The following is a 12,446-nucleotide window of genomic DNA, read 5'->3' as shown; positions in this document are numbered from 1 at the left end:
CAGAGATCAAGAAGTAATCGATAACACTGTTAGATGCTGGTCCCAGGTGAGTGAACTCCCCCGGTATATCGGGGGGGAAGGTGCCGTTCAAGAATACTAGATTCAGGCGAATGGCCATTTGGTAAAGGGTCACTCCAGCTTTGTTTACTCTGTTGTCCTTTGAAGTTCTAATTATAGCATGTTCCAAGTCAAAGTTGTCCAAACATGGGGGAGTCCACCATTTGGACTTGGTTAGTAGGTCCCAATTTGTGGCAATTCGAGCATTAAAGTCTCCCCCAATTAAGGAGTACGAGTTAGGGCATTTGGTATGACATGACAATAGGTGATTTTCAAATGATTCCCATCTCCAATCAAGATCAGGTGCTGAGCCTTCGGGGGGGAGATAAACATTAGTAATTAGTAATGAGGACTTCCCTTCTGCGATCAGTCCAGAAAGAGCAAAAGGCGGGGAAGCCCGTACCAGAGTGAATTTGGCGCGAAGTTGGAGTGAGATCCCAATCAAAAGACCCCCTTTGGGGCGACCACCTTTCAAGGAAGGGGAGGCCGGAAGTGTTAGAAGATCAAAGCCGTCTATGGTAATCTCTTCCTCATCCCATGTTTCTTGGAATAGGATGATGTTAAATGAATTTATGTATTTCCTGAATTCGGGGTCTGATTTTTTGGTTCTCCAACCAGCAATGTTCCAGCTAAGTATTGATAATGTCGGGTCCTTGTGCTGTCCCGGTAATTGTCACTTTGAGTTGTTTAATGGGTTCTTGGAGGTAGAACGAGGACCCATAAGGAAATCAGTAATTTTAGTTTGTGCGGATAAAGTCTTCTTCTGTGTTGATTGAATCCGTGATTTGGTAACATTAACAGGCAGGAAGGGCTTTGCCGGGGAGGAAGAATTAGGCAAAGTTGGTGAGGTCCTTTAATCAGATAACTTAGAAATAAAATGATGCCTGCTGGATCAGACCAAAGGTCTATCTAGACAAGTATCCTGTTTCTTGCAGTAGCCAACCAAATGCCTTCTAGTAGCCCACATACAAGACATGATGGCAATAGCCCTCTAGTCCTGTCATTCCATTGTGACTGGTATTTACAGGTATAGTGCCTCAGAATCAGCTCTATCATGACACAAAATTAGGAATGGCAGCAGGAGGCAGAAAATTTGCACCCCTGGACTCTATCTCTCTTCCCTCCTCTCAGCTCTCCAGAACCAACCCCTACCCTCCTCTCCTGATGGTCATTAATTTATCTAATGATTTGTACTACCAGCTAAATGAATCTAAAAAGGCCAATGAACAAAATGTTTCTTCAGCTGCAGCACACAAGCTGGCACTAAGGAGGGAGAGGCAGATGGTGAGGGAGGAGGAAAAGGGACATTTGCAGGGCTTGTGAAAACTGAGGAAATAATGACTGAAGTGAAAGAAGAGATACAGGCTTAATTCCAATGATCACAAATGAGTTGTAGCAAGCCTGAGGCTTGCAGGGTCCCTCCTCCTCCTCCTCCAAGAGATAAGAAGCAGTTGGTTTTCAATTTGTGACAAAACCATAATTTGCAGTTTTGTCCCATAATTTGCAACTGAAACAGCACCTAGCTGTGATCCTGGTTGACACAATTTATACCTAGTTGCATTAGGATGAAGCTGCTAACTATGACTTGTCACAACTTAGAAGTTCAGTATTGACTATACTGACTAGCAACAACTCTCTAGGGTTTCAAATGGGGTACCATCCTAGTCCTACCTGGAGATGCCAAGGATTGAATCTGGGATCTTCTGCATACAAAGCAGATGTTCTACCAATGGGCTATGGTCTTTTTCAAGGAGAGGGGTGAAAGTCCCATTGCGCAAATGGAAATCCTTGCACTGATGGGACACGGTAGTTAAATGCCGCCCTCTACATTGCAAAATAAATATTTGTTACAGCTGCAGCTGGCAGCTATATTGCTTCCAGTTATATAAACAAACAGATTCCAGAATAGTTTAAATTGCTAATAAAATGACACATATTTACAGGGTAAGTCTAACACTAAATAGTGTAAAATCCTCTTCAGACGCCATCAATATAAATATTCCTGTTAACGTAAAAATGCAGGAGCAGCAATGGCATGTTTTTATAGCACTTTTAGTAAGAAACATACACTACACTTCATTATGTTTGCAAGTATGTGTTCTTTTTTTCCACTTGTCTGCCCTTGACAAATGCAGAAGAAATTACAAGCTTTTAATATAAGCAATGTGTACTGTTTAATTTACCACAACCTAAAGCTTAAATGCTTGATTTTATAGTAAATGATTAAAAGACAGTCAGACAGTTAAAGAACTTCAAATTGTAGAATAGCTATTTGCAATTACACTGAACTAGTAAACATACTGAATGATTTTCATTGTAAGGGTAGTGATTATTGTCTTCTATTCCTGCACTGAAAGCTGGGCAAAATGGACTACCTACTTACATACAATTAAGTTTTGGGGGCACTATCATGGATTATAGCCGTCAGTCAGGCACCACAAAGCTTCAGTACTCATCTTCTAACCTGGACTTTGCCGAGTCACATAACATTTGGCCAAGAATTTGGGAAGAAAGACCACCCAGCTTTAAGATTACAATAACCAATAACTGATGTGACCGATATGGCAGGTGGATCTTAGGTCTGCCATTACCAATTTCATAAAGCATACCAAGATGACCGTTTCAAAATTATAATATTCCATGTAAGGCTCAAAACAGAGTGTCGTGTTAGATGAAAGGTTTCCATCAAAATTGCTCTTGAAAGTAAATCAGAGGAAGAAGATGTACTTGAAAACCTTTATGAAATCTATGAAACACTGAAATAATTTATATATATGTTCAATCAACTATGTGTTATTAAGATGACAGTTATATCTGAACTGGCTCTGCATCACATTTGACCACTCTATTCCTCCTTCTGAACATGCATCTGCTTAATATGTTATTACTAGCCCACTGTAAAAGTAACATTTGTGTATACACACAAATTTTCATCACAACAATAAAAAAATTCAGACAAATATTGGTCACTGCACAAAATAATCCTTTAAAAGCAGCAACTTAGGTACCAGCACATTCATTCATTCATTCATTCATGAAAACAGTACAGAAACGTCTTTGAGGAAGCAAGAAATTTTAATGCTATTTAGGGCAAATAAATATGTGCATACTGTTGTATGCAATATGGAGATTGTAAGAAGAAAATAAAGGTTCTTTGAAGACAATATAATTTACTAAAGAAAATCCATGCAGTAAAATTACCACCCATATAAAACTTATTTAATAATAAGCCTGTGGTGTGATTGTTTCTTGCTTGCTGGCTCAGCATAAAAAAATGTAGTTACTTATGCTGACAACAGAATAACCACAAACATTTTCATGAAGTACACATTTTAAGCAATTTAATTTAAAATGCAGTGGTTGCTTTCGCCATTATTTCAAGTACTGCTGAAAAGGAATTTCCGATTCAAAATGAGTTCACTACACAGGTTATTTGTTTACCTTGGATTATTACACAAAAAAGGGTGTACATGCATAATTTTTAAATGCATAGTTTCAATGTGTCTCTCTCAAGAAACATTAATAAAATGTATGCTATTTATATTAACTCAGCATATTACACTGATTTATTAACATTCAGGGCAATACTGAACCAAACTAATTCTAATGTTCATGGGCACTACTGAAATATGATAAAAGGATGTCTGGAAAGATTAAAGTTATAACAAGCTATTGCACATTGTAGATAGTCTTGTAATAAAGTGCAGCCATTTACCTCCAAAGTCAACAAATAGCACTTTATACGTAAAGTATATTGCAATCCTGATAATCACCCACTGCCTGAAACATCTATAGGAATTCTAATGAAAGTGTTAAAAATGCAGAGATCGCTTACATTACTCACAAGATCTTGCACATTACTCTGTTGATGTTCAATTTTGACTGAAGTGAAATTGGAGATGGATTTATAGGGTTTTGCCCAGGCAAACGTTTCTGTAACATTTATGAAAAAAGTTAGAAGCGTTTATGCTAGAATTAGTACAATTTTTGAGGTGTTACACCTCTAATAAAACACTCACGAGGGAGTTCACGAATACTTCCATTTTTTTTACAAATGGAAAATACTGAGTATTATGATGCCTGGGAAGTTTATTGGTCCCCAGGAAGTTTATTGTTATTTGTGCATACTCTCGCAGACAGCCCTAGGGCCATGCTAATGTTGCATGCGCATTTGTCAGCTTTCAAGATCAGAAAATGGTATTAAAAACAGAGAAATAGAGAAGATTATTATCTTAAACAAACAGGGAATGTAACATTGAAAATTAATCTAAAAGCATATCAAAAGATAAATTTTTCTTAGGGTAAACTGAACTAAATGTCATTCAATGAAGAGATATACTGCTATGCATGACTGATCATACCATCTGAAAATTAATGAACTCTTGACACTATAAGTTCACAATTTTCATGGCTTATGCTTCATGCGTCAAAAATTACTGTACTCTCCCAGTACCATATGGTGAATATTAACACAGAGAAAATCAAATTAAACTTTTGGAAGAAGCTTAGTTCTTTCTGAAATCACATTCTTTGTTCAATCTATATTATTCAGTATGAAAAATGTGTTGTACACATAGAAAAATGGAATTTGAGGCTGAGGGGTGAGAAAACATTGTTCCAGGACATTTAATGCACAATTAATATGGGACACAGTCTTGGCTTATGAAAACCCCTAGTCAATACAATTTAATGAGTCTCCTTCACAGCATTCTATGAAAAGGAGTTTGATCTTGCACACTGCTAAACCCAATGAAAACTGGCAGTACAGAGCATATATTTGGCAGAAACTCCTTTGCTCAAATACTCATGCATTCCTTCTCCCTCTGTGAGCAAGTGTTCTGAATATTGATTGTGCCTAGTGAAGAGTTATTTTAATTCAAAAGCTAGCAGCCTCTTTAAGACCACTGGTTAGTCTAATAAGAGATCTATTTCTAAGTTACCAATAAAGCTACCAGCACGTAGATACCCTTTCCTTCGAGTTTTCTTAGAATACTGATTCCTCCAAACATCCCTAGAGCATTAGCTAAAGCAGGGCTCTGAGATGGGAGAATATGGGGGGGGGGGTATTGCTGCACTCTGAACCATCATTTAAAAATAAAAATAAAACTTCCTACTATTGTAAAGGATTGGTTGTAGAAATAAGGTGAATAACATCTATTTTGCTTCTTGTCCTCTCTCTTACGTGTCAATGAGACCTTGTGCTTACCTATGGATTCAGCCAGAATGTCCTTAAGGAACTTCCTCCTGAAGAGCTTACCACTTGTAAAGAGCAATGGAGAGGTTGGCATGAGATCGGGAGTCTGCATACCAGTGTCTAAGTCATTGTGTGTGTCTAGCTACTACATTAGCCACAAGGGCACAAGATGCAGATTGAGTCATATCCATTATAGATCTGCAATGTAGGCAGCTGGGTGATGTAACTTAAGTAGTGTCTGACAGGTATGCTTGATCAAGTTTTCATAGTGTAATATATAATTTTTCTGTGCATTCTCAAAGGAATGGTAGGATCCTTGCTAAATGCCATGCCTTTGGCATCCCCATCAGAATTATTTGTGGGAGCATTTTAAAGCCATGTAATCAGAAGGTGAAATTGCATCATTATAATCATTATAATTCCTTCAAACCTAAGTTAGCTGAGTGCTCATGCAAATAGAATTCCCACTCACTCCCCTACTGCAGTCAGCTATATCCACCCCACCCTCCAGAAACCCTTCCCTTGAGTAACAGTTACCTTGAATATGGGACAGAGGGCTGAAGTGGGAGAGAATTGGGGGAAATTGGTTAGAGGGAGTTTGCAGGAGTGAAATGTTTACTTGAAAAGCTGGATACAAAATGCTAAACAATCAATAACGAAAATTTACAATGTAAATATAAATAATATGGAACATAAAGTCTAGGTGGATCTAGAGATACATGAGTGAAATAAATTCTGCAGTGTTGCTGTTCCATTAATTAACCACTAGTGGAAACCACTGTGCATGACCTTGGCAAGAGACTGTGTATATCTCTGAATTTTGTTTCTCTTTGGTCATGCAATAATTTTGTGCTGTCATCAAAATCCCTGCATGCAAAAAAGACTTCCACTCATGGAAGCATGCCTCTGACTGAAAAAGAACAAGTCAAGAAAGCAACTCTAAAAAAAAGTCTGCTATGCCAAGAAATTTTGTACCAGAGAGAAAAATAGATAAAGATAAACAGAAAATTCCAAGCAAACATAATATTTCATTGCCACAACCAAGAATACCCAGTTGTTTGTAGGAAGGCTTGATCACTAACATCAAATGCAACCTGTTATAAGGTTACCATTAATCCTTTGGAAACTATCAAATGAGCATGAAAAAGATAAAAGGATGATACATAAATCAAGCTGCTGGATCTCTTCTGTACCAATCGAAGTAATAAGTAGTCATCAATTACAGGGCCTCTGAGTTCACCGTGTTCTTGGGATAAGTTGCTTAGTTAGCACAAAATGCACACCACTTAAAGGAAGTTGAGCCAGAACTGTTTCAGATAGTGCAATATAAGTGTTAACAAGTCTTATTTTTCCCACGGAAGGAAGTCTTTGTTACAGAGAACCTCAAATAAACTTATTTTCAGAAATTGTTAACAAGGCATGCATCCACATTAGATGCTACAATTCTCTTAAAAATCAAAGTTATTAGCAAGACGCTTTAGTTACAAGTTGCTAGTCAGAATTGTAATTAAGAAACAAAAGGGTTTAATTTGTTTTGGTCCTACATCACTGCAAGTGGGAACACCAGAATTAAAGAAAATGAAACTGATGGTGAATAAAATATTGGTGAAAACAGAAACCTTTCATTCTTGAGATTCTCTCATTTTGAAATTATTTCATTTAGATGGGTGGGCAAAATACAGTATTCCCTAAAGAAGACGTTAAGAGAATAATGTTAAGTAAACCAATCAAACTCTCCCACATGTTGCTTTTCTTTCCATCCCACATCTCTTACTACGCTTTACTAGCTATGCATTGTCATGCTACTCTTTCATCTCCCTGTGCATGAAAATTCACACATTTAGCTCAAAAATAGTGTACATTCACATACATCTTAACCAAAATAAGAGCAGGAGCTTCCTTGAAAATGGGGAAATATGAGAGAAGAATAAATAAAATGTCTTTTGAATGTGTTACCTGAGTGTTTAAAACTTTTATTTGGAAGGTGGGTTAAAGGCAAGGAATAGTCTTATTATAACAGCAACTAATTTTCTTCTCAGTCTTGCCATAAATAAATTTCTGCATAATATCCAAACATACTGAGTCTCTTTTTAGACTGGGTACAATGAGCAAGTAAGGTAAGGTAAAAAGGTAAAGTACCCCTGGTCCAGTCAAAGGCAACTATAGGGTGCGGCACTCATCTTACTTCAGGCCGAGGGAGCCGGCATTTGTCCACAGACAGCTTTCCGGGTCATGTGGCCAACATGACTAAGCCGCTTCTTGCACAATGGGACACCATGAAGCCAGAGCACACAGAAATGTTGTTTACCAATGAACAAGTAGAGTGGGTGTGGCACCATGAAAGCAGGCTCTATTTCAACCTACACATTATTTTTAAACTCATATTGATTCATTTACTTACTATGAGAGGGATACCAATATTCAAACCTATATGCAGACATTATATTGAAACCCTGAAATTACTGTACAGGTGATAGATTAAGCTGTTATGAGAAAATTGATGGGCAATATTAATAAATTATTCTTTTCCCATTTTAATTTTGTACTCTGGCCTATGTGTTTTAAATGGTTTTATGAATTTGGATTTTAAAATATTTTAAACTGCTTTGTGAAAGATTAATAAATCCCTGAAATAATATTGTATTTATTCTAGAAATATAAAATATGCAAGTGTCCAAAGCTATGTAATTTTTTAAATAATGTAACTATCATTTCTATTTCCAACCGTAATTTCTAACTATATTAAGTAGCCAGCTCAGAATTCATGTGTCCTGGGAACTCTCAGCATGTAGCTAGAACTCCAGAAAGTAGTAGTAAAATTTATAATTTCATAGGGCTCATAAATTGATTTTAGTCATTTTTACATTAATCATTCACTAAAGGTGACAGTATGCTTATTTAGTTAGATAGCTAATGCTTCCCTGAAGAATAAAAGCTGCTTTAATATATCACTTTACCATTCAGCAACTAGTGAGAGCAAAAGAACATATTGTCAACTTCAGGAAATAAGAAAACTATTAAGAATTATTTAAAGCTTCATAAAACACCAAGAAAATGTGCAACTGTCAATAAGGGTAGCCATAAATCTTTCACTTGAATATTCTCACAATGTATTTAGCTTTAGCTTATCAAATGTGCACGTCCACATAACCAGTGTTACATTTTAAATTGCCAAAAGGCCAGGAAAGCCCATTAACAAATTAACACCTTCAGTGATTAAAGGGTCCTGTAAATTAACAGATCGACTTAACTGTCACATACGAAATATGTCAGTTAAAATTCTGTGCCTTTTCAATGGATTCAAGATCTATCCTTGCATGAGTATTTTGAACTTTCCATTATAAATGCAGAAGTGGGTGCGATTCCGCACATCCTCTTACAATGGTCAGATGAGAAGACTGCATTCGTTTTCAAGGTTACACAAGAATGTTTCACTGTAATCTGAAACTGAGCAAGTGAAGAAGGAACACCCCTTGATAAGATCTAGTAATTGGCTCATCCCACTGAAAAGGACATCAGCATGGTACCTGGAATATACCTGAAGCTTGTGTATATCTTTACACCGTAATTCACAGTTGACCATTAAACAAGCCAGTTTCATAACCCATGACTTGAAGTTGGTTTGTTTAGAAACTAACCTAGCTGCTAGGTCCTAGCCGCTAGGATTCCTGGTTCAAGCATAACATTAAGCTAAAATTCTTTGCAACTGAAAGTAAAATTAACAGAAGTCCTGCTCTCAGCCACAAAAGAAGAGAAGGGGAGCAAGTAGCATGGGAGTTGAGCACTTTCCTCTGGCTTATAGAGGCTCATCCACACTGTGCTAAACATGTGCCCCCTGCCTCTGGAGCTTGTGATTCTATTTATCATCAAATCTAAATATGCCTAAGAAATGTTCTCCATATTTTCATGCTAACTCACTCAGCCAACCTGTCGACACAATAGTGCAATAGCTCCATCCCAAATAGTTCAGCAAACTGTAGCTCAGAGAGGGGAGGGAACTGGGGACATCTTTGCAATTCAAAAAAAGCTTACACAGCAACAATCCAAAGGTTCTTTGTGAGAGAACACGACAGCTGATCAGAAGTAGAACCTCTGTCCCATCAAATGTCCTAGCCAATTAGCAGAGTTTGTTTTCACTTTGTACTAACTTCTGCAGTGCAGCAAAATGAAAAATTCAGTACGAAAGTGGAGATATTTTATAATCTGGTATAAATGGAATTCATTAGTATAGCAGCTAAAGTAACACATTTATGGATTACTCCCTAAATGTCAGATTTAATGTTTAGTATTTTTTTAAAAAAGTAATCCATCAAACTATGAAATATTTTTCCTGATATTCAATTATGAAACAGTTTTAAAGGCACTTACCTGTACACTGCCCACCATTTGTTGGATCTCCATAATATCCTGGCATACATGTTTCGCACTGTTTTCCTGTAGTTAGGTTTTTGCACTGATCACAAACATTACCATTAACACAGGTGCTATGTCCATTGCACTGGCAAGCTGCAATTAAAAAAAGACAGAACTAGTTTTTAGCAGAGAATAAAAAAGAAGAGCAAAATACTAATCCTATCAGGAGAGGGAATAAATGTGTCTCTGTTAATTCTCCTTGACCTCTCAGTGGCTTTCGCTACCATCAACTATGGTATCCTTCTGGAGCGGCTGTCCGAGTTAGGGGTGGGTGGCACTGCTCTGTGGTAGTTCCGGTCCTACTTGGATGAATGTTTCCAGACAGTGTTGCTTGGGGAGTGTTCTTCAGCCCCATGCAGCCTTCAATATTGAGTTTCTCAGGGTTTGATTTTATATCCCATATTGTTTAGCATCTACATGAAACTGCTAAGTGCTGTTATCCAGCGGTTTGCAGTATGTTGTTGGCAATATGCTGATGACGCACAGATCTACTCCTTTACATCTACAGGTGAGGCAGTGGATGTGCTGGGCCATTGTCTTGCCTAGGTAATGGACTAGATGAGAGCCAACAAACTGAAGCTCAATCTAGATAAGACTGAGGCACTGTTAGTGGATGGCTCCCTGGATGGATGGGAAGTTGCTTGCTCTTGATAGAGTTACACTTCCTCCGAAAAAGTGGGTACACAGATTGGGGGTACTTCTGGATCCCTTGCTGTCACTTGAGGCTCAGGTGGTCTCACTAGTGTGGAGTACCTTCCATCTGCTTTAGCCGGTGGCCCAGCTACATGGCTATCTGGACAGGGACAGAAAACTACTATGCTCTGGTAACCTCTAGGTTAGATCATTGCAATGTGTTATACATAGGGATGCCTCTGAAGACAGTTCAGAAACTTCAACTAGTGCAGAATTCATTGGCCAAGTTGCTCACCAGGGCAAGACGGTTTGAGCCCGACTGCACTGGCTGCCAATTGGTTTATGGGGCCATTACAAAGTGCTGGTTTTGACCTATAAAGCTTTAAATGGCTCAGGACCGCAATACCTTAAGGACTGTCTCTCTCCATTTGAACTTACCCAGACCCTGAGATCATTGTCTGAGGCCCTTCTTCATGTGCCTCCTCCACCAGAGATCTGGAAGGTAGCAACATGAGAACGGGCCTTTTCTGCAGTGGCTTCCCATTTGTGGAATGCTCTCCCCAGGGATGCTTGGCTGGCACCTGCATTATACACCTTTAGTCACCAGGTGAAAACATTCCTCTTCAACAAGGCCTTTGGCCAATGCCCTTTTAAATGTGTTGGGGGGATTATTGATTTTTGTTCTTGCTTTTATTTTGTATTTTTTGTTTTTAATATTGAAATTTTATGTTGCAAACTGCTCTGAGATCTACAGATCAAGGACAGTATACAAATTAAACAAAATAATAATAATTCCTCACAAAAATGATAACAGAATATTGTGCTTAGTACTTTAGAAGTAATGGAAGGTTTTAGTGAAATTAACAATTTGAAACTAGCTAACAGAGGACTATAAAGAAAATGATGTCATAAAGCAAGTGATGTCATTGCTTGCAGTTCATTTATTGAATAAATAAAGTTAATGAATAAAAGAAGAAAGCAGTTTTTCCTGCACCCCTCTGAAGAATGAAGCACAAGACTCCAGGAGTTGGTCCAGTCTGATGTCAGAAAGCAAGGATAGAGTGTAGGCTTGGCTATTTATAATGTTATTAACACACTCTGCTGTATAGTTTTCAGTGCTACTGCTACCACCCCAAGTGACCACTGCTTCAGTTTTAGTCTTAGTTTAACCCCTTTATCATGTCTAGGATCTTTATTCCATTTTACCATATACTGTAAAGCATTCTCTACTGCACCATTAATCAAGTGTCCAACTTCATACTGCTTAATCCAAGAGTGTCATGCTAGGAGAGAAAGCACGGCTCTGATCCTAGAACCTTCAATAATACACTTGAATATTATATACTTCATTTTTCCATTCAGTTACAGAAACCATATACTGAAGTACTAATGTACTCAGCTGCACAACTGTGATGAAAACAGTTTCTCCCTGCTGTTTTTACATTGGCCACACTAGACAGCAGCTATGTGTTAAATGAGTGAACAGAAAAAGTTTTCTTCCCACAATCCAATGCCTTAAGTGCCTTTTTCACTACACTGCATGTTTCACCTATTAAACAGATTATGCTTCAGTGCTTGTACAATAATCAGAGGTTAATAAGGGATTAGTCTCATTCGTTTTTTATGAGCAGATGTTACATTCTTTTCTTCACGGAGCACTGCTAAATTGTTTTGATTCGGCATCCATTGTTTCTCTGTTATTGAATTATTTCTTGTAACACTGATTAACTAAAGATTGCTGTGTAATTTAATAAACCTGATGATGGTCTCAAATTTAGGAATAGTTAACGTCACTTATTAGCTTTGATATTTATCTGGTCTGTTACAAATGTCACAGTGCTAAATTAAACCAACTGATCAGCAATCAATTCATTATTTGGAATAGTATTACTAGGACTGTGCTGAATGTTCATGAGAGTGTACCTGGGCTAAAGAGAAAAAAGAAAAAGAGTCTTCACCAGGATGCCCAAGATCCTCCCTAGACACCAACCACACAAGCATGCCTTTGTGTCTCTTTGCTGCTCCACTTGGCATTGGTGCTTTAGTGTCTTTCTTCCTATTCTTTTTTAAAAAAAACCCTACTTGCTGCCTATATCACTCCCAATAGCCAAGATTATATGATGACCATGCAACACCATTGAGTCTATTA

At 37.8% G+C, this 12,446-nt stretch overlaps 1 protein-coding gene across 3 annotated transcripts in view; it reads right to left on the bottom strand.

The window, feature by feature from the left end:
* The window catches only part of ATRNL1 (attractin like 1), a 521,011-nt gene that overhangs the window by 358,438 nt on the left and 150,127 nt on the right, over positions 1-12,446 (bottom strand). For all 3 annotated transcript variants that reach the window (XM_081005955.1, XM_081005957.1, XM_081005956.1), the window contains exon 19: positions 9,620-9,757. In XM_081005955.1, the coding sequence (XP_080862081.1) occupies positions 9,620-9,757 (138 nt within the window). The remainder of the gene's footprint in view (positions 1-9,619; positions 9,758-12,446) is intronic.

The sequence above is a fragment of the Podarcis pityusensis genome (assembly GCF_964106645.2).
Source record: "Podarcis pityusensis genome assembly, chromosome: 5".
Taxonomy (NCBI): Eukaryota; Metazoa; Chordata; class Lepidosauria; order Squamata; family Lacertidae; genus Podarcis; species Podarcis pityusensis.
The sequence above is the reverse complement of the archived record's forward strand: the minus strand, read 5'-3'. Positions and strand labels throughout refer to the sequence as shown.